At 38.9% G+C, this 22,457-nt stretch overlaps 8 protein-coding genes across 8 annotated transcripts; 2 read left to right on the top strand and 6 right to left on the bottom strand. All coding sequences in view use genetic code 12, as the record gives it.

Moving 5' to 3' along the window:
* Positions 1-10: 10 nt before the first annotated feature.
* Positions 11-676, bottom strand: PSN45_005061 (uncharacterized protein; the record flags this gene model as incomplete). Its single annotated transcript, XM_006685849.1, has 1 exon — positions 11-676. The coding sequence occupies one exon, from the start codon at positions 674-676 to the stop codon at positions 11-13; it is 666 nt and encodes a 221-aa protein (XP_006685912.1).
* A 141-nt stretch (positions 677-817) lies between these two features.
* Positions 818-2,809, bottom strand: PSN45_005060 (rhomboid-domain-containing protein; the record flags this gene model as incomplete). The annotated part of the gene is made up of 1 exon (XM_006685464.2): positions 818-2,809. The coding sequence occupies one exon, from the start codon at positions 2,807-2,809 to the stop codon at positions 818-820; it is 1,992 nt and encodes a 663-aa protein (XP_006685527.2).
* A 324-nt stretch (positions 2,810-3,133) lies between these two features.
* On the bottom strand, positions 3,134-4,006 carry BRX1 (Ribosome biogenesis protein brx1; the record flags this gene model as incomplete). Its single annotated transcript, XM_006685846.2, has 1 exon — positions 3,134-4,006. The coding sequence occupies one exon, from the start codon at positions 4,004-4,006 to the stop codon at positions 3,134-3,136; it is 873 nt and encodes a 290-aa protein (XP_006685909.1).
* Positions 4,007-4,333: 327 nt separating this feature from the next.
* On the bottom strand, positions 4,334-4,537 carry ATP19 (F1F0 ATP synthase subunit k; the record flags this gene model as incomplete). Its single annotated transcript, XM_006685463.1, has 1 exon — positions 4,334-4,537. The coding sequence occupies one exon, from the start codon at positions 4,535-4,537 to the stop codon at positions 4,334-4,336; it is 204 nt and encodes a 67-aa protein (XP_006685526.1).
* A 1,315-nt stretch (positions 4,538-5,852) lies between these two features.
* On the top strand, positions 5,853-13,988 carry IRA2 (Ras GTPase activating protein ira2; the record flags this gene model as incomplete). The annotated part of the gene is made up of 1 exon (XM_006685461.1): positions 5,853-13,988. The coding sequence occupies one exon, from the start codon at positions 5,853-5,855 to the stop codon at positions 13,986-13,988; it is 8,136 nt and encodes a 2,711-aa protein (XP_006685524.1).
* A 112-nt stretch (positions 13,989-14,100) lies between these two features.
* On the bottom strand, positions 14,101-14,898 carry REX4 (3'-5' exonuclease; the record flags this gene model as incomplete). The annotated part of the gene is made up of 1 exon (XM_006685460.1): positions 14,101-14,898. One exon carries the CDS (start codon positions 14,896-14,898, stop codon positions 14,101-14,103), a length of 798 nt encoding a protein of 265 aa, XP_006685523.1.
* Positions 14,899-14,961: 63 nt separating this feature from the next.
* PSN45_005055 (uncharacterized protein) lies at positions 14,962-17,730 on the bottom strand (the record flags this gene model as incomplete). Its single annotated transcript, XM_066158423.1, has 1 exon — positions 14,962-17,730. One exon carries the CDS (start codon positions 17,728-17,730, stop codon positions 14,962-14,964), a length of 2,769 nt encoding a protein of 922 aa, XP_066014520.1.
* A 355-nt stretch (positions 17,731-18,085) lies between these two features.
* On the top strand, positions 18,086-22,258 carry PKH1 (60S ribosomal protein eL27; the record flags this gene model as incomplete). Its single annotated transcript, XM_006685457.2, has 3 exons — positions 18,086-21,282; positions 21,539-21,594; positions 21,879-22,258. 3 exons carry the CDS (start codon positions 18,086-18,088, stop codon positions 22,256-22,258), a joined length of 3,633 nt encoding a protein of 1,210 aa, XP_006685520.2.
* Positions 22,259-22,457: the final 199 nt, after the last annotated feature.

Here is a 22,457-nt window from a genome sequence, read left to right as displayed (position 1 = left end):
ACATGAAATTTTATAAAGAGTTTCTTGCTTGTTCGACCAATTTGTTGAACTCCCGAGCCTTCTCAAACTCAGAAAGCTCTTGGTTTACGTATACATTTGGAGCAGAAAAGTCCTCCGGCTTCAAGGCAATATCATTTGCATTTCTTTCGTTGAGGAATCTTCTGTTAACAATGGCATTCAACTCATCAAACAAGACTTTCAAATCATGAGACTTTGTTAATATCGAGTCCTTGATGTCAAACCCTAAGTTTCTCTGTAACTGTTTTGTGAACTGGAATCTGAAAGTCAAATCATGGAGTTTAACGTCCTCAAACTTTTCGAGTTCACTTGGTTCCCTCTGCAAACTCTTTAATGTGTCATTTATTATGTTGACGAGATCTTCAGTATTGTAGGTGCTCTCTATCCTCTTTGCAGTTACATTCTTTGTTTTCCATTGATGGATTTTAAAATCTGGCATGTGGGATTTGACGGTAAACTTAGGTTTGTTAGGAGAGTTCTTCTCATTCAATATAACGATCTTCGTTCCTTCTTCAAGATTATCTTGTTCTTTGACGATATCTTTTTTTTCTGTGGTCTTTTTACTACCAAACCAGTCCCCAATGAATGAGTATGATGATCTGGTGCTGTGCAAGTACCGTATGCTAACCAGTGAGTTCCGAAGTCCGGTTCTAATCATTATATTCCCAAGCAGTACTGAAAATTTTGGTTACAAAATTTTCAAAACGCTTTTCCCGCACTAAACCATTTTACCCGGACTTAGCTGCTAAGATGATTGCAAAAAACCTTAATGTGTATTTTGTACGTATGCAATGGATATTCATTGTTTTTTCTTGAACTTAAGAGCAGTGAACGTGAATAATCCCATGATTATAAAAAGTGCTAAGCTTGCGTGGATCAGTTCTTCGTGGCGTCCTAAAAGAGGAGTTGAATTTTCGAATGTTGAACTCTCAAAAACACTATCCAATACTGTCTCTCTCTTATTTGGCTCTGAAAACCCCGTGTTGTCGATACTATCAGGCTCGGTCGAGGTTGCAGAAGTGGGGGTTGAAGTTGTGGCAGAGGCTGTGGTGGACTGGCTATTGTCATCAGCAGAGTTGGTTTGAACCAGAAGCTCACCTTGCTCACACCATCCATTCACTGGTAAGCAACTAATGTACTTGCACCAGTGACAACTGTTCTCTTCCGGAAGAATTGACTTACCAAAAAAGTTATTAATCAACAAAGCAAAGTATACAAAGATCAACGCAAAACACAAGACCCTCACACCACACCATATGTAGAACCTCGATACTATTTTATCTTCAAAGTTATAGTATGGATTCCAGTTGTTAGCAAACTCCTGCCATATAGATAAGTGAGATTGATATGTGATAATTCCGTCCTCGTACACGAAAAAAGGGTCTTTAAGTAGCAATATTGAAGATAGCACGCCAATGGCAAACCCACCAATATGACTGAAATTATCCAAACCCGGTAACAACCCCAAAACAAAGGATACCACGATCTCTCCAAACATAATGCATAAAAATAATCCAAACTTTTTGGTCCCATACATGTTGGTATTCTTCTTTCCACAATAAATGAACATGACAATATTTGTAGCTACTATCCCGAACAAACTTCCTGATGCTCCTGAAGATGCTACACCATTGGGAGTGAAATTAGCACCGAGTAAGAATCCCGATACTCCACTGAGCAAATATATTATAGCATATTTGACACTCCCAATAGCTCTTTCGATACTGAAGCCCATCGTCACCTGCAATAGCAAGTTGAAAAGAATGTGTAAGAACCCAGCGTGGATAAAGATGGGAGTAATGATTCTGTACCATTGATGAGGATCATAGGCATCATCAACGATGGGAATTCCTGATAATCCGCATAACTGGTTCAAACTACACACGTCGGTGTCGACAGATGTGGAATTAGGACATGGATACTGAATTGATGGATCAGTGGTGATTCCTTCCACTCCATTCATACATGGAATATAACGTGCCCCCATATTAATTAACACATATGTGGAAGGGCCCAACATGGGATTAAAATAAGGTTTGGTCTGAAATGCACTTCCGGTCAATTTCGCCATCTTTGCCAACTCAACAATGAACACTACTACTTGAATGATAGTAACCAAGATTCCGAAGTATGGTAACCGAGTATAGTGGAATCGTGGCCGAGACCTCAACTGTTTGAGACGTTGTCTTTCGTTGTGTTTGAGCTTCTTCTCCTCGTCATAGTCGGGAATAGGTGGTTGGGCTTTATCTGGAATGTATGAAACAGGTGGGTTCTCAAACGGGTTTTGATGCAAGGTGGGGCTTTCATCGTAAGGATATTGTTGGTGTTGAAACTTTTTGTCCTCATAGCGATCGTAGTCATTTTGGTTTGAAAAGGGGTTTACTGGAGAACTGTGAATACTGTTCATTTCATATTCGTTATGCCCATATTCTGATTCCTTCAGAACTAATGGATTTTTGCTGGGGTTAGCACCAAAGTCGAAATCGTCATCTTCATCATGAACACCGGCATTATGTTGTGTTGATATTTCAGCACCTAGTCGATTATACGAAAGTCGATCGTCGGAAGGATGGGTATTAGACATAAATTGGTTTCTGAAGTTGTTCTGTTGTAGAAAGCCACTGGATCTTATGCTTTGGTAATCGTCAGTCTTCTGTGGAACAGGAGGAAGAGCTTGGCGAGAATACGGATTTCGGTTAAAATTAGACTGTTGTTTCTGGGAAGGTTGACCGTTGTAGTCATAGCCGTAAATATTGTCATAGCCTGCATGGCCTCTTTGATTATTATACATGATTTAAAAAAGCTTGTGTAAACCCAAAAATAGCTCAGCAATTGGATTTCAAAAAGAGAACCCAAAGTAAGGATATATGTGCTTATGGGGTATAGTACAGGGGTATTAAATTGGAATCAAGTGGTCTTGTACACGCGGTGCCTAAAAGAATGAATGTTGGCTTTACTGAGCAACGGTTTCAGGTACAAAAAACAGAGAAAAACGAGGCTGATCCGCGATTCTCTGCATATTTTGAGATTGTACGCGACTGGAATGGTTGAGAGATGAGCGGACTTTTGCAGCAAATATGTTTAGATACATGAGATATATGACATTAGGGAACACTTATTCCTTGAAAACAGATTCATTGGACAATGGGTCTCTGGCAAGAGTTTGACTTCTCTTTTTGACCTTTCTATCAACCGCATCTTGAACTCTTTTCTTAGCGTCCTCTGCGGCCTGTTGCTTGATTTGGGCTCTGACAAAGTTAGGGCTGACGTATTCCTTATTTTCATAGATTTTAGGGCCTCCGAAAGAGCCTTCCAAAATTGTGATCAAAGTCAAAACTAATCTAGGTCCAATTTCAATAAGAGACAAGTCATCGACGTTAATATCTTCATCCGTTTCCTTTGTTTCCAAGGTTTCACTGATCTGAAAGTTTCTGATCCACACCTTGTTATCGACAATCGAAAACGTTATCACATGGTCCACGAAAGGTTTGGATTTTCTAGAATTTGGAGGAACTCCAAAGTTATGGATAAAAAGTTCCTTCATTAATTTGAAGTGGTCTCCCAACTCGAAAGATTTGTCAAAACTCAAGATAGGTCTGGATCCCTTTAAGCAGTTACCGGTGAAGTTTAACTCATCCAAAGTGTGCAAGTTTTGCACGTGGAACTTTAACGTAGGCCCATTTGGAGGTTTAGATACCCACAAATACAAATCCTGGTGCTTTCTGGCCTCAAAAAAGAAGATGTTGTTACAATTGTACAACTCTGCTACTTCATTTAACTGGTATAAGTTCTTCTTGGAGTCGAATTTTGGTTCTTTTCTGGCGTGTGGTAATAATTGTAACAAGTCTTGTATCAAATGACGATGTCTGTAGGTTATTCCTCTTGAAGAAATCACCAATAATCTTTGCCTATTTATATGCTTGGTCTTCTCTTTGTCGGCCATTTCCCTGGAGGACTTGGACTGCAATGCTTTGTAGATGGCAGACATTGTATAAGGAAATAGAAGAGACTAAGAATCTAAAAAAATTTATCTCATCTCATCCAAGTGCGGATCTTCATTTTGAATACAGGCGTAGAAGGTTTTTTGGAGAGATTGATAAATTATATAAAAAGCTTCCATATTTGGGAATAATACGTGTACAGAAACATAGAGCCATTGGTCAATTGGTCAGAAGAAGAGAAATAGCATAGATAGAGCACTTGGTAACCGACAAAAGCAGTTATTTCCCAAAAAAATAAGGGTAAACCACCCTGATACAAAAAAAATCATGTTAACAGCATGTTCATTAGTCAACGTATTATACTCTAAGTCAACCTAGTGCTTTTCAGCCTGGTTTTTGGATAAAAATTCCTTGATAAACTTTTCTTCCTCGGCGGAACTGGCATTAGTAGGAGGGTGGGCTGGAGCTGGGGGAGCCCATGGTTTTGGAATGCAGACAAAGGCAACAGCACCTAACGTGGCAATAGCCAATTGGTGAGATGGAACAGACTTTCCTAAGATGGTGTAAGCAGCAGCCATTTTGAACGTTTCAGTAGGGTTGTTTGATAGTTTTCAGTTTCTCGACTTTTTGATTCTGGTTTTTGGTGCGAACTGGTGGCTGCACTCGGCCATTTTGATTGGCTGTTTGTGGTTGCAAAATCTGTTCCAGATAAACCACAGGTTTCTACATGTCATACATCCACTGCTCTACATTCCTGGTCGAAAATACCAGGATAAACTATAAGAATATATTCCCATACATTTACCCCCGAGATTTCAGACTGGCCTCTACTTTCGACCTGCTTCAAAGGAATCCTTCCATTGGGCTGAGAGAATCCACGAAGACTTCAAAGATATTAAAAATTACAAGATTTTCTCGATTCGTTAACAGGTTCAAACAGTAGAAAGGAAAACTAACATCCAAGCTCCTTTTCCAAGAGTTTTCAGCCCCTACGCCAGATATTGTCTCCGAATCGACTTTCCACAGTTTTTACTCGTCACCGAACCCCTATAAAACTCTACTGTACTTCCCTCGGCCCTCTTAGATCTTTTTGGTGAAGGAGAGTTCATCCTGGTATCGTTGGTCAAATCGATAAAGTATCTTTGTACAAGCACTTCAGCATTTGCGCAAAATTGCGATTTTTACTATATTGAGTAAAAATTGGATCCAGCTTTAAATTAGATACTATTAGAAACTGGAACAAATTTTACCCCAATTCCAACGGGGAAGACCGATTGGCGTTTTCTGGTTAGCACCTTAAGTTTTAACTCACCAAATGTTGGTCGGGAAAGTATTAACAATAAAACAATAGTGAAACCCCGCGTGGGTGCTAGGTGCACCGTTTTCGCCATTGGTTGCTTTAGCTTTCTTTGTACTGTGGATTAGTGAAATCCTGAAAAATATAATTTTCGGAATTCGTTCTTTGACTGATCAAGCGTGAAGGGCAAAGATTGTAGTCTAAATAATGAACTGCATAAACCTAACCGCCACTCTCAAAGATGACTACGTAGTCTAAAGTAATTCTTCTTGTTCTCCAACCAACCTTAACCGGTTGTCAAAATGACCTCTCCATGCCGTAGCCTAAAACCCAGCCCCCGCCACGACCCGCGACCGTTTTTCAGATACTAAAATGGTTGAGACAGAAAATCTAATAAGGATAGTTTCCAAGTTTCCTAGTTGTGATTGGATTCGTGCTATTGTAAACCAAAGCTTAGTGTGGGTTTGATTATCTAACCCGATTTCTGCATAAGCTAATAGCAAGTTTCGAACTTTTTTGTGTACCTTGCTATTTGTTATTCACCGGCGTTCCGTCTCGCATATCCAAACTTACAAAAGGTCTGTATCCACCATACAATGGATCAGCCTCACGGCCGACAGCCCTTGCAAAACGATCTGGGCTATAATGCACAGCTAGAGTTCATAAACTCGCTCACGCATCGGCTCGAATCGTTTCTTCCAAACGTTACTGGCTATTCATTAATAGAAGTGGAATTGAATCCTCAGTTCAAAATTACAAAAGATTTATTGATAGACAGAACAAAGTTCGACTTGAAGGTATATGGCATGGATTACATCTCCATCTGCTTTATGAAGTTGTGTAACATCATAGAATCGATCAATAAGGATGCTAAAGAGGTAAAATTAAAAGATCGAGATGAAAAACAATTGTCATCCACCCTCATTATCCTTAAGATTCTCCGAGAACTCATTGAGGAATGTTGGTTATCCCGAACGGCATTATCCAACTTCAAGTCAGATGTCAACTTGATGAACTTTGAAATCTTGACCAATTTCTCCTTCTACTACCATTTCACTCCTCCTAAGCCCATTAACGTCAACTACATAAATCTCATCATAGACATCCTAGGGAGCTTACTCAGTGGAGAAGTCATCAAGCGAGTATTAAGCATGATCCAGAAAAGACCAATAGATGGTAAGGGCTATTATAATAGCCACAGTTCCAATAGTGATACCCCTCTGTCGGTCCAGAGTATTGTTTCTGGTGCCTCCAATCAGCAAAATCCTCAAACACAATTGGGTCATAATCGAGGTCCCAGCTTAATGGAAGATCCCGTACTCGGGTCAGATCTGCCCATTTACTCCAGTGAACACGAAACTGCAAAATTAATCCAAGAGTTGGATTTCAACATCGAGATTTGTTTGAGATTCATTGCCACTTCCAATCCCCTTCAGTACTATAATTACTTGTACAATAATCTTTTCAAGTTTAGCGTATCCAATGAGGTTGTACCGCCCTATAATTTACAGAAGTACGCCCCTTTGATCAAGTACACCTTTTACTCCTTAGAGAATGGCTACGCAATGGCCAATGTGATAAATAAGAGTTTGGAGAGTATTAAGAATACCACCTGGAAACAGATTATATTGGTGTTCTACTCCCATAGTGTAAGGGATCAAGCATTTGCAAGACCTGAAGACTATGATGCGATTGTTGAAAGCAGCAGTGAAGTTGCTGCCATTTGCAAAAGCATATTTGATCAAACGTGCTCGATATTCGAAGAGTTCCCATACGCTGGTATCGCATCGATGGTACAAACCTGGGTTTCGATGTTAAATCCAAGTGATTATAGAGAGTATGAATTGAAGCCAAACAAGTTAAAATTGAGCTTCAACAAGCGGTTAAAGTTCATCAATAACCTCATCAAAAATAGTACCAATAGATCCAACCTTACTTGCTTTGATTCATTGATTACCTTGTACCATTTGGCTGCAAGATTCCCTTCCAATATGTCTAACCATCCAGTTTACATATTCACCATGAGCCATCTCGATGAAACATACGAAGCTTTAGTGAAGGTCAATTTGTCCACATTCAGCATCAATTTGAACTCACCCAATAGTGACTACGTCAAAATCTGTTATGACAACTTGATCGTTAACTTTTTCATTGCTGCTATAATGTTGAAACCAGAGAAGTACTGCAACTTATTGTTAAACAGATTTCAAAGTATCAAAGACAGCTACAGAGATGTCAGAATTATTGTCAAGGTAGTAAGAGGATTGTCTGAGTACACGTTGTCATTGAAATCCTTTAACCAAATTATGACCTCAATTTCTCCTCAGTTGAAATCCTTATCATCCAACGTTTCCAGATTGTTGAGCCAGTATTATGAGAATTCTATATCCATCCACACCTCATCATCATCGGCTTCCGTTTACTCTGATAAAGCCAGTGTCTCATCTTCAACGCAAAACAATACCCGAAAGTTGAGCTTTGACCAAGAATTGAGTCCACACTCAAGCCGTATTCTTGCTCATCATCATTCTCACCTTCAGCAGCAGTCAGTTTCATCACAGCAATTGTCGAGCCACCCTCAGACTATCAGCAGTTCCTCATTTCATGATATTAATGTGGACGAACTAAAGTTTTCTTCTGCTTCAATAAGTGCAGCCGCCAGCACAGGCACTTCCAAATTGGTCGCTAATGTGGAAGATCTATTGGCTGATTTATTTGCGATTTTTAAAGCATCCCCACAGCTATTCTTCAATGATATATCCTTTATGGAACCAGAGATCTTTTACCAGGATGAAGATGCTTCAAGGGCTCGTATTTTAAAGTTTGTTCAGGACAATGTCGATAGTTTGAGAGTTGGTTTACAATCCAGGTCAATGAATAATACCGACGATAGCACATTGTTCAGTTCCACTTGTCGGTTGATCATGTCTATTGTCGATAAACAGAGTAATATGACAAGTAACTTGAATATTGTCACCAGCTTTGCCAACTACTCCACATGCAAACAGATTGTTAAGTCAATTTGTGACTCTTGCTTATCATTGTCATTGACAGACGTAAAATTTAAGTCAAACCTAATCTTTTTGAACGAATTCTTGGAGATGAGAGAGGAGTTCAATAAGATTGTCACTAAGAGCCCCATTGTCCAAGATCCTAGATCTCATTGCGATGAGACTGACGTTGGAAACTCTGTTGAAAGAATCTTATTGTTGTCATTGTGTACACACGATATCCAATTCTATAACATAGTGAAAGATACCATGAAATGGCATTTACTTCACGTCAAAAGAATTAGTACTCACTTTGAGCACAACCTTGCAGATACATTTGAAAAATTGGTTCAGGATGATTTCGTGTTTACTGGATTTGTGTCTTTACATAAGAGATTCAGAAATATTTTGAGAGAATCTAGACCAACTAAAGCATTATACCAAGTATGGTTGATCATCTATGAACGATGGTGTGATCTCTTATTCAACAAGATTGCCTCCTTGAATGAAGAAAACTTACTTTTTCGTCATTTCACCGGATTTTTGGTTTCAACTTCAGGATGTTTCCTTCTGAACGAATTTGCTGATGGAGATCCCGTATTACGTCTGAAGCTGGAGCAGAATATTTCAAACTTTTTCGACAGGTGTATTAACTTGTTGACTTCTCTGGACTTAGTGATAAGAGTCATCATCAAAGACGCATTGTCCAATGAATCTCATTCGGCCGTTTATCAATTGGTTTCAAATAAGTTGGTGACGGTGGTCAATAAATTTGAAGAGAACAAGAATATTTATGAAGAAAGCGTGTTATTCACCGAGCAAACGATTATGATTATGACTTCTATGCTCAGTATTCCAAATGAAGGGGCTGTGGTTTTAACTGCTCTTTTGCCAGAGATTTGTGTCGTTCTAATTAAATTAATTAACTTGGTTGAAGACCCGGTGAACCAATTAAGGTTGAAATTGAGATTCTGCAAGTTGACCGTTACCATTGAAACAAACAGAAAAAGACTCTTGTTAACAGGTGCTTACAAAATCAGAAATTTCTATGCAAAGTCAACATGTGATTGGTTAGAACAAAGTGCTTTCTTCGATGAATTACCAGGTCCAGTTGGAAACCAAACTGGGTTTAATTATATCAACAGCTACAAATCATCTAATTCATCTACAAAGTCCACAAATAAAGACTCGGAGTTGGTATATCTCAATGTTGATCTAGCAACTGAAAGTTCTAAAGCGTTGGCATTGCAATTAGAAGACTTATTGTTGGATATCCCCGAAGGAACTAGTGAAAAGGATGTCCCCAAATACAAGGATTTGTCATTTGCAAACTATTTTTCTTTGTTTTACAGGATCTTAACCAAGTACACTATGAATAATTCTGGTAATGTGAAGTCCAAGTACAAAATACAGGCTATTGTTGATAATGTTTTGAAGTGTATAACCAATATTTTGCAGTACGATACTGATATTGGTTTGCAGCTTGTGTTTCCTTTGGGCTACCATGACAACAAAAAGATCAGAGCATTGTTTTTAAGTGTTTTTGCAGAAATGTTGTATGAACGTAAGATAATAAGGAAGAAGAGCAAAGATTTTACTGAAATTAATTTGCTTGGAATCGGTTCTCTTACCGATATTTTGACTTCTGCCAGTGTCATTGCTTCCAACCAGAATCACAACTTGTATGCCTCTTCGTTGTTCGGAGTCTATGGATACCTCCACAAGTTGGATGAGCTATTTGAAAATCTTTTAAATGAAGAAATCAATAACGTCTCCAGAACAGCAGATATCTTTAGAAGGAACAGTACGTTGACAAAATTGTTGGCTAAATTAGCCAAAGATGATGGAATGGATTATTTGACTTTGGTTTTGAAAGACTTCGTTCAAGAATTCAATGATAAGGAAATTAACTTCAACGTCGAGAAAGAGCAAGACTCCAATTCGAACCCTGATCTATTCATGAGTTACTTGAACAATCTCGTTAGCTTAATTTGCGATTCAGCCGATTCGATGCCAAAATCCTTCAGATACGTTTGCTCGCAAATCTATAGAAAGGTTAACGCTAAGGTTCCTGATGCTAGTTTAATTGCAGTTGGTTCTTTTGTGTTTTTAAGATTTTTCTGCCCTGCAGTTATAAGTCCAGAATCTTTCTTCGAGATTGATGTTATTTGTCATAGTAACAAAAAGTCTTTGTTACAGTTGGTAAAAGTGCTTCAAAATATGGCTAACAAAACATTGTCTGTCTTGAAATGGAAGAGTTTGAATCAAAAAATGGACGAGTTAATGCAAATCCAGCGTAAGATTTTCAAATTTTTGCAGGATGTTTCTTCCTATGATTCTACAGAGTATCCATTTGAAGAAATTACCGAAATGCCAATACCAGAGTTGAGATATGTCCACAAGTTTTTCTTCACTTATTACAAAGAAATTAAGCAGAATTTTCTCTTGGGAGAATTCTCTAGTGATGAGCTAAAGAAGAGAGTGGAGCAGATGACATTATGTGACGATATATTGAGGGAAGTTGGTCAACCTAAAGCCTTGTTGACAATTCAAGGTGGTGATGGTGGAGGTTATAAGAATTTTGACCCTACCGGTACAGTGAGCAGTGAATACACTGAGTTCATGAACCGAATGTCTGCGAAATATGCTGATAAGGCCATTGATGTTTCCTTGATTCACAATGCCATATTTCATGATGGTACTCCTGTAGTGGTGGTGAACTTAAAAACTTTGACGTTGGTTGACTTCGATGTAAATTTATTAGTTTACAAGTTGTTTGAAACTGCCAGTCAAGTATGGGATAACAAATTCTATTTTGTGTTTGACTTCACCCAATTCTCGACTGAAATGCACGTGTTGGTGACCTATGCGACGTTGTTGAATACTTATGGGCCTAGCCAGTTATTCAAAAACTGTACCCGGATCTATTATTTCAACCTCCCTATCAAGAATGTTGGCACTTTCTTCAACCTAGTTAAACCTTCAAATGTTGAGGACAAGGAAGCAAGAGCAAGATTCTATACTTACTCCCATTGCGATTCAAATGATATCATTTCCAGTTTATGCCTCAGTGAAGACACCATGGCAATAACAAGGGATAAAAAGGTGGAGTTCCTTAACTGTAAAGTATTAGACTCAACCACTCAAAGTTTTTATTCTGCCACAATCAAAATTGGAAGACTGTTTTTCTTGATCTGTTCGGACGAATTTATTGCAACAAACCATGAACTCTGTGCTACAAAAGGTTTCAGGCCGGTCGACATATACAGCTTGAGTGATATCACAAGATGTGAAATTACCAAATCCAGCGGTGCTACGGACGAGTTCACTATCTACTTCAATAGCGGACAGAGTGTTATCGTGAGATCACACGAAAGACTGGAAATCTTAAGATTCATGTATTTCACTACTTCCAGATTACCCAAACCTTATATCGATGAAGAAGATAGAAACTTCCAGGGGGACGTTTCTAACTTGTGGTTTGGCAGATTGTTTAATATTGTATTCCAGAGTCTATTATGTGAGGATGATGAAGTCAGATCATCTGCCTCTTATTTGTTTGCTTCGGTAGGCAACTATTTCGAGATTGAATACAGTATTTCAAAAAATCATGCCAAAGACATTGCATATCCTGCCAACACCACTGATTTCATTGTTGCTGTATCCAAATACTTGTCACGTAAGTTCCCAGAAATGTCTTACAGATTTTTCAGATCATTCTTTGACTGTTACGATAAGCTTCCTAGCCGTCATAGAATCAATGCTATTCTATATTTATCTCCATGGCTTGATAATATTTGTGACTACATTTACTTGAAAGATGAACAAAGTGGACCTGACAGAGTGGCTGGTATTATCAGACAAGTGTGCCTGATTTCTGCTTTAAACAAGGATACTATTTCAGCGATCAATGATTACATTTGGAAGAAGTTATTTGCTGAGTCTATTTTAACACCATTGTTATTGGACGAGATTGTCACCTTCACTATGGACAATAGAAATGATGATCCTGATTGGTCATTCATTATATCAGTGTTGTCCCCTAGTGTTGAGCTTTGCGGAGAAACCATCACAAGATTAATCACTTGTATCAATGAGGCTACAAATAATGATTCAGAAATAGCCGCAGAAAGCAAATTGTTTGAAATAATGATATTAGTGAAGATATGTGCTTCACTTTTCTTCGATTCCTATATTTTTGCTCAATTGTACTTGGCAGATGTATTCTTCATCTGTTCTTTGTTCATTGACAATCCTTCTTTGGAATTTGGAGGTGACTTGCAAAAATTGGTTATCAACACCATTCAATCTTTCTTCAACAAACCTGACTTGACTGAAATAGAAGAAAAGACTGTTGAAGAAACATTAGCATATTTCAGTGGCCAAAGGGCAAAGATGTTGTTTGGTTTAACGAGAGAGAAAACTACAGCCACCTCGGACATCAACCAATTATACAATAGAGCAGCCAGTTTTGAGACTTTATGTGACTATTTGAACGAGTTCATAACTGTATTGGGCTCAGCAGATGACAGGTCGGGTTGGCGATCTCGCTGGTGTTCTTATGCCATGGATGTCGCCTTCTCCAATTCCTCATTATTTCAATTTAGAGCTATTTTGGTGGTAGGTATTCTTTCCAAGTCTGGTATTAGTGACCATACTGCTACAAACATGTTGAAGTTAATGAGCAGGACCTCTTTCAATAATACCTTGGAATCTATGACAAACGTTCTTATGAGTGCCGCCAAGATCTTCAAAGGATTGTCAAAAGATTCGGTTTTCCCCTCCATAATCATATGGCCTGAATTATATTTGGGCATGTTGAACTATTCTTCATTATACCAAGTAAGTATTCAATGTTTATTGAACACCTTGTTGAAGAATTACGAACAAGGACCAGGTTTTGTTGACCGTGTTTTTGAACAAAGAAAGCACTTGGAAAGCTTTATCGAATCTTTTGAGAAATCCCATGGTTTCCACATCGATAAGAAGAATATATTGTGTTATGTGTTTTTCATTTTCACACAGGGATTGAAATTAAGTCACATTAAACATACGTCTTTGACTTGTATGAAACAAGTCTTCAAGGAGCGATATGTTATTGAAGCAAAAGACGAATACGAAGTGCCCAGTGGCTCATTGCCATACTTACTTTTCATTTGGTTGTCTACTAATGAGTCCAGTTTCAGTGAATATATTGCCACAACGGAGTACCAACCATCTGAATGGTTAATTATTCACAATTTGAACGCCCCAAAGGTTATAATTGATTATTTGTTGTCAGATCAAGTTTACCCAACATTGGCGTTGTACCAAGCTGCTTATATCTATGCCACTACAACTGTTGATTCTGGTTTCAAAACCAGATTTCTCATTTTGTTGAACCAAATCTTCAGCATTAACCCACGTAAAGGACAGATGATTTTCCACATTATTAAATCAGAGCTTGCTCTGACCATGATAAATAGCAATTCCACGGATACAGTGATAGTGGTATCTGAAATCATGACCCAAATCATGCTGGACCCTACATATTCATTGGAGGAGCATTCCAATGCTACAGACGAGTTCTTGAAGGAAAATGGAATGATGATCATGAAGAGCTATCGATTCCGTAAACTTTCAGATCTTTTAGCATCTGACGAAACTGCAAAAGAAAAGATTGAACGAGACAATGAAAGACTACAAGAGATGATTTATAGAAGCGCTTCATCTTACGTTGAAAACGAAAAACTCGAAGATTAAATGACACCTTATACAAATATACTTTATAGAGAGTAATTATCAAACTTTTAGGGAATGCCTTTATGAATTCTATAGTACATGATTTTCTATATGCGTTTGACCTGATTAGAAGTTACCTTTTCAACTTTAAGGTCTTTTCAAAGTCTTTTCGGTGCAACCGAAACAACAACATGGTGGCCCTAGCATCTTCAACTGAAGAATGCAGGCCATCTTGAATGTCAATTTTAAGAAAATGCTTAGTGAGCTTTTTAAGACTGGGAGTTTTTCCATTTGCAATTGCTCTGAATGGCTTGAAACTCGTCGTATCTCGTATCATGTACTTGGGGTGTGACAAGAACAATGCATCGAGATCATGGTGGACGGCATGTCCCACTAGGATCTTACCATCAAGCAATTTCGATGTTTCTTCTTGAGCTTGTTTGAAGGTGGCAGCATCTTTCATATGCTTTGGAGTTACCCCACTAACCCATGTTCTCCAGTCTGTTACCTTCTCTCTAGGTTTAACAAACTTATCGTAAACGGTATAGCCATAGAAATTAACAATGGATACCCTTGCTAATGCACTTTCTTCACCTTCAGGACCTACTCCAACAAACTCGCAATCAATGGCTAAGTATTTACCTGGTAGTTGTTTTTTGGATGAGGTTTGGATTGGGGCTTTGGTTGAGCTTACATTTTCGATATCTTTTTCCAGGATTTCATGTTCATTTGTCCATAAAGCAGATGCAATTGTTGAAAGTTGAATTTCCGATGCTGGGGAATTCGATGAGGTAATAATCGATGCCACTTTTTCCGTTTCTTTGGGGGTATAAGGGGCTTTTCTTTTGATCACAGTCTTCTTAGTCTTCCTGGTGGACTTGGGTGTGATATTGGACTGGAGTCGAGCCCAGTTCAGTGATAATCCAGACATTTATAAGTCGTACTCACAGTTATTCTTAAGATTTAAATTTTCGCATCATCTCATCTAAACTATTTACATAAGGTGTGCCATCTCCGCTTGGTACATATCTATAACCCAGCCAATCTTTTTTATAATATCCTCGCATTCGGCTTCACTGACTGCTTCTAGATCATACGTCTTCTTGACATGTCTCTCTTTTCCCTGTTTTCTTATTACGATCTTGAAGTGATTTGGATTCCTGGATCCTTTATACTGCTTGAATTTGGTAATCTGAGTAAGATGGAATGAACTGGTTTTCATCATAGAGCTATTGTAATAATTGGCATAGTTGTAGTGATGTAAGTGGTGATGGTGATGGTTTTGAGAATCGCCTTGAGAGGCTAAGAATGGATTATCATTCGGGTTCATGGTGTATGCTCTATCTTCAGGAGGTTGTAATCTTATGTAGTCACCATCAATGATAAGAGATTTCTCGATCTTATTTAAAATCGTGGCCTTCTTTCTCCACACTTTCCAAGTGAAGTATCTGGCCTTTGGATTACTTGGAATTCCTGGAGCCAAGTTGGAAATCATATCATCAAAATACTTATTTGAATCACCACCATGCTTGCTTTGTCTTCGAATATGTTGTGATGAGTGCCTCTTAGTAATTGGGGCATTCAAGTCATTACGAGTGGCTTGCTTGGGGTTTGTTGAGCCTATAATAGTAGGATTGTGGACTGGGAAGACATCGTTATCAATTATTGGACTTATTCCATGAGAATCATTATTGAGAAGAGACAGATTTGGCATTGATTTGGTTGGGACGATTTGCAATATCATCGACTCTAGCTCTTTAACAACTTCATTCTTATTAGCAAATCGTGTGCTATTATAATCATTGATCACTGAATCCGCTTTTAAGGTTTCAATTTCATTACTTCCCTTCAATGTGAGATTATTTCGGTCTTCGATCATGATCCTAAAAGCATATAATTCAGGATTCAAGTTTCTTTGTGAACAGAATTCATACAAAACTTCTTGAATTGAAGAATTGTTATCAACTGTTATATGGGCTCTGTTGTCTGTAGGATCAACTATTGTTAATTCCACCATTTCCTTGCTTTCATTAGCAGGTACATGCTCATCGATGGTGGTACTTCCTTGTTTGGTATAATCCACCAAGTTTTGTTTGAATTCATTGGCCAAGGGGGATTGTAACTCGTATTTCCGTATTTCCTTCTCATCTTTCACTCTGCAAATAGCCAAGTCTTTAGGATTATTATATGAAGATAGAAGTCTGGTTCGATCGAGAATCCCAAATGATCCGTAATTCTCGCCATCTTCGTCAACTAATTCCAACCTCCAATGGTTGGGGTATAATGAAAAATCTTCCTGGTCTTCATACTCTTCCAATTTGGAAAGATTGAGTAGAATATATCCAATACAATCAGCAATAGCAACGTTGTTATTCACTGACAAATCCTGCAAAGTGGGAATTGTTTTGGGAGGCACGAAGATATTGAGTTTAACCTGCTGTGCTGTTCCTTGTCCGGATTTATCATTAGCAAAGGCAAAGTAGTTTAATGGATTCGTCTTGATAGATTTATACCTCGATTGAATCATCGTACTAAGCTGCGACTTTGCTTCGTTGTTGGTGTTAACAGCCGGAATGATCTTTTCAAATTTGAATCCAGCTTTCTTGTTTCTTATAGATGATAATCCAGTAGCCGAAGGCGATGGGGCTAGCTTTCCGCCCTTCTCACCGCCGAGATTTGAACTCTCTTTTGTTGACTGAAGAGTGTTAACCAAAGATTGAGATCTTGATTTCCTTCTTCTGAGTTTCGAAGAAAGCATTTTTGCCTTCTTGGAGTAAGAAAACCGGGGGGTCTGAAAAGAGTGGAGCAATAGAGAAGAACCTCCCAACGAATCATCATCTAGATCGGTGAATGCTGAATCGTCAGATGACACATCTTCTGTTTCATCGTCATCATCATAGTCATCATCATCATCATCATAGTCATCATCGTCCTCGTCATCCTCGTCAAAAGAGTCGTCATCATCAAACGTAGTATCTTCTAAGTCCCCAGAAACGCTGCTATCAAGAGGTGTCTCGGTCTCAAACGTTTCTTTCGTAGGAAGCAGCTCACTGCTCGTGTTGCGATGCAGATAGCTAAGGGTGCTTTGTTTAGAAGTAAGGGAACTAGCGTCTTCCTTTTCGAGGACTTCTTCATCTCCTTCCAATTGAGATATTTTGGGAGTAGAGTCTGTTAATCCGTCGTCTTCGTCTAGTGATTCTAGCTTGGTCGTCCGTACTGAACCATCACTGCTATCGGAGTCGTACCCACTCAGGTCTCTTTGAAAAAGTCGTATAAGATTGTTTTTCTTCTTAGCTCCTTTCTTGATTGTCTGGGTATAGTTCAATTGGTTTGGAGTTTCTTCTTGGGGTCTGGTATCAATTATTGACTGATCAGCCAGTCCCTTGTTAATATCATGAGTGGGCTTTTTAACATTACCAGGATCTTCTTCACTCTTATCAAAAACACTGGTTCTTGAATGAGACCGTTTGTGATCTATCGACTTGCGTCTATGTCGTATTTTACTTCTCCTCTTATTTGCTTTGGATAATTTGGAGTCTTTGTGTTGTCCTATACTAGCATGAAGATTTTCTGAGGTGGTTAATTCTATTGGAGGAGACGACAGTAGTGTTAACTTCTCGAAAATGTGTTTGTACATGTCTCCGTCTTTATCATCATGATAAGGGGTGATGATTCGCTTAGCGTCTTCATCAGCATCAAACAGAACTAGATATGAGCTTCTCAAGTGGGAAATGAGATGAGCAGCATCCAACGGAAATGCCATTGTTCAACTGACAACACTATGTTATTAATCAAGTAAGGCCCTTGAACTACAAGGTTCACGGTGTATTAAAAAACTACTGATCTCACGTATTAGCTCACAGTTTCAGTTTCGCACTCTCATATTGTTGTAATCGGAATCTCACTTGTTTGTATACTTGGTTGACTCCAACAGCAACACAGTTTTAATTTTAGGCCATAAGCCCATTCTGTCAATTCCCTCATAGTAAAGTCAAGAATATTGATGATCCCTTAGAAGCTGTCTTCTGATAACTCAATCCACATTATTCAATCAACACCTTTCCATTTATAGATTTACTCAGCCAAGACCACCAATCCAACGATACTTTTAGACGACGATGTCAAATCCAAATCGCCTATCTTATCATCCTGACCCCAGTTCGGGAAGTTTAAAGGATATCAATGATGATTTGGACAAAATCTTCAACACCTACACATCCAACTACAGCAACAATAGCAATGATACTTTGGATTCGGAAACAGCACCTCCACCAATTTCATCAACCTCAAAACACCATCGGCTTATCCCACCAACAGTTTTGGATAGATTTTCGGCCACAAATGACTATCTGGTACACATTTCTTCGAGGTTATCGTCTTTGAAGCAAGGATCTGCTGATGTCATTCATAGTGCACCTCAATCACCAAACTCAGGGTCTTCTTTTGATTTCTACTCCCAAGACCATCGAGCCATGTCCAATGGTTCTCTCGACATTTTGAACACTCCAATAATTGAACAAGAGCTAAAAGATATCATTTCTCCCGAGAAATACGGAGAAGTAGCCAAATCAAACGAGGCTCTCAAATCATTGAACCTCGAAGACGATGAAATTCCCTCATCAATTGCGGTATCGGGTACCAAATCAGAAGATTGGCATGAAAGGGGAGCCGCCACTAGGACGGTGGGAGATGAGTCGAACGGATTTACTGTCATTCGAAGGAACGTGACGGACTTTGAGTTTGGCAAGCCCTTAGGTGAGGGTTCTTATTCTACTGTTGTTTTGGCAACCGACAAAATAACGTCCACCAAATATGCCGTCAAGATTTTAGACAAACGACACATCATCAAAGAGAAGAAGGTAAAGTATGTGAACATTGAAAAACATGCATTGAACAGACTCAGCAATAGAATGGGGGTCGTTTCACTCTACTTCACTTTTCAAGATAAAGACTCACTCTACTTTGTTTTGGACTATGCTTCAAATGGCGAGCTTTTATCATTGATCAAGAAATACAACACCTTGAATGAAGACTGTGTTAGGTATTTTGGTGCCCAGATATTGGATGCTATAAAATACATGCATGATAATGGAGTAATCCATAGAGACATAAAACCTGAGAACATTCTTTTAGATGATAAATTAAGAATTCAGATCACTGACTTCGGTACTGCCAGATTATTGGAGAAAGTCAGTGAAGAAAGCGAGGAGTACCCGGTTGATGTTAGAGCCAAGTCGTTCGTTGGAACTGCTGAGTACGTTTCCCCTGAACTATTGGATAACAAGTACTGCGGTAAGCCAGGTGATATTTGGGCATTTGGGTGTATATTATATCAGATGATAGCTGGCAAGCCTCCTTTCAAAGCTGCAAATGAGTATCTTACATTCCAAAAGATCACTAAGCTACAATACGCTTTTAGTGCTGGTTTCCCCTTGGTTATGAGGGACTTGATTAAACAAGTTTTGGTTTTGCAACCATCAAGAAGAGCAGACATTCCAACAATTCAAAAGCACTACTTTTTTCAAGGCATCAACTTTGATGACTTCAATCAAATCTGGTATTCTGAAGTTCCAGAGCTCGGTCCCTTCAAGATGTCTGCCAAGTCGATGATGAAAATCCCTGAATTGTCTAAGTCTGCTTCTTCTCAGTCTGTAGCAACCAAAAGGGTTCCTCGCAAAAAAGACAAGAGAACAGTTTCTGAACCATCACACAATGGCAACAACAATGCAAAAGTTAGTACAGCATCATCCGCAGGTGCTCCTCTCAACCCTGCAGCTGCAGCTGCATTTGTGCTCAACAAGAAAGAGGATTCGCTGGACACCGAAGATAGCGCAGATACTGCTACTGATGATATACCCAACAATACTCAAACATCCTCAAGAACCTCTTCAAGAGCACCTTCATCGGCACCTTCATCGGCACCTCTTCCTGATTACATTCCAGGAACCAATATCTTACGTCCTACAATCAACTCGATTCATAGTTACTCGAGATCATCCTCCAGAACAAAGCCACAAAGAAAACCCAAATTCAAGTCAAAGATTTTAGAAGTTTCTCCAATCACGCCTCTCGAAGTTGCATGGGGAAAGTACCTCAAGAGCTCAGACGAACGGATTCTAAAGATAGGTCCTGTGATTGCACACAAGACTACTACTGAGCAGTTTGAAAGAAAGTATAGAGGTCTTATTCATGAGTCACCTTTAGGATTCAAAAACAGAGGAAAGGGGAATTCCAGTTTCTTAAGCCAAGTAGTGTCTGGAAATAGTACAGGCTTGAGGGACAATCAGACCTTACCAGTGGAAGAAATTGAAGACGACCAAGATGAATCAAAGGCTATCCGAGACTATTTCATGATAGAAGAGATACCGAGTAGTGCTTCAAGCGAGAATGCACCAACAAATACAAAGATTCTGAGCAAACTTTTCAAGAGACTTGGTATCTCCAATTCAAAGGACAAGAATTCTGCTTCAGAGCCTGTCAGTCAGCATCCGTTAGAAAAAGGAAGAACTTGTACCATGTTGGTAACCAGTTTCGGAAGAGTGTTGATATTCTTCAGAAATGATCCGGAAGTGAATTATCGGTTGATATCTGAAGTTCGTCTCAGTTACCCATTCATTCAATTCAAGGAAGTGGTGACAAATTCAGGAAGATTACTGAAAATACTTCCTACAACTGGAATGTTTGCAATCCAGTCGAATGTTTCGACTCTAACTTTTGAGGTAGAGAAGTACGACGTTAACCATTGGACTGAAGCTTTGGCCAAAGCACAGACCAACCAGTTTGAACGTATGAAGTTAGAAAAAGAAAAACTTGTCGAACCTAACTTAAGATCTAAACCGAAAAGCAACTCGGGGTCTCCCAGACTAATGGACGCTCCACAATTCACAAATCTTCGGGTTCAACAGAGTCCCAAGCAGCAAAAGGAGGAAACAACTAGAAAAGTGTCGGACCCAAAACCTTCCAGTTCCCATGGTTCACACTCCAGGGAAAGTCTTTTATCGAACAGAATCCAACATAGATCGTCAGTAAAGAGAAAACCTCCTCCTCCAGTCAAAGCTATAGCGGGAGGACTTGACATGTCCACTGGATTGGGCAGCAGCAATGAAAGCGGAATGTTACATGCGGCACAATTGGCTGTTTCCAATAGCAGTAATAATCCCGTTACATACAACAGAAGATCGAGTTTCACTAAGGATGACAGAAACGCATACACCAGTGCTGCATCTTCTTCAAAGGCACGGGCTTCACCAAGTCCCCATCCTCATGCAATAACTTCAATGAACTCCAAGTTCCTTGCAAGAAGTCAACGTAAAAAGTAAGTTACCATTTGTGTATATTTTGCATCTATTATACTTTATGATTATGTAATATAATCTCACCTTTGCGCACAGCACCGCCCGGAAAAAAAGCAGTCACAACTTCACCTGATGTGTAGTGTGCGCCACAAGCGCTTCCCCAAGTTACACAAAGAGTGCTGGTTTTGTGCTATTTTTCATATTTTTCTGCGAAGGAGTTGGTCCATCATACAGCCAAAAATTTTCATTAAAAATTTGCAAACTTTTTTAACCAAGTTTAATATTAATCAAAATGGCCAAATTAAGTAAAGTCATCCAAGCAGGTAGAGTCGGTATGTAAACCTAATCCCATGAACTATGATACTCAAGTATGCTGTGTTCCATTCCATGCCAATATGTAGTGGACACTTCATTCATCCACAATTTTTTATTGAAAAGTCACTAGTATGAAAACAATCAGAATTTGAAATAGGTGTTCTACATAACCGTTCGTCTTAGTGTTCATCCCATCTTGTTCCACCAGGTTCTTTGTTGCCACTTTTGACTCCAGTATACCGAAAACACAGCAACTTTTGTAAATCATCTCCCAAAACTCAATTACTAACATGTCTTTTAGCTATTGTCGTCCGTGGTCGTTTCGCCGGTAAGAAGGTTGTCATTGTCAAGCACCATGATGAAGGTACCAAGGCCCACGCCTTTCCACATGCCATTGTTGCTGGTATTGAAAGATACCCATTGAAGGTCACCAAGAACTTGGGTGCTAAAAAGACTGCCAAGAGATCAAAGGTGAAGCCATTCATCAAGGCAATCAACTACAACCACTTGATGCCAACTAGATACTCTTTTGACATTGAATCTTTCAAATCCGCTGTTACCACTGAAGCTTTGGAAGAACCATCTCAAAGAGAAGAAGCTAAGAAGGTTGTGAAGAAGGCTTTGGAAGAAAGATACCAAGCTGGTGAAAACAAATGGTTTTTTGCCAAACTTCAATTTTAAGGAATCTGCTGATTCTTTGAAGATAACTGGGGTTTACAAAAGACTGAATTGCATATTTCACCATGCATTGGGTTTAAAAAAATACACAATAATTAATGATTTTTTTAACTTTATGTAGTCCCTTATTTCATGTATATTTACCTGATGTATTCATAATACTACAAAAGCAATTCGTATCAAACAGTCAGTAGATGAAGTA

This window comes from Yamadazyma tenuis, chromosome 7 (genome assembly GCF_029203305.1).
Source record: "Yamadazyma tenuis chromosome 7, complete sequence".
NCBI lineage: Eukaryota > Fungi > Ascomycota > Pichiomycetes > Serinales > Debaryomycetaceae > Yamadazyma > Yamadazyma tenuis.
Note: the sequence above shows the minus strand (reverse complement) of the source record. Positions and strands in the feature narration are given on the sequence as shown.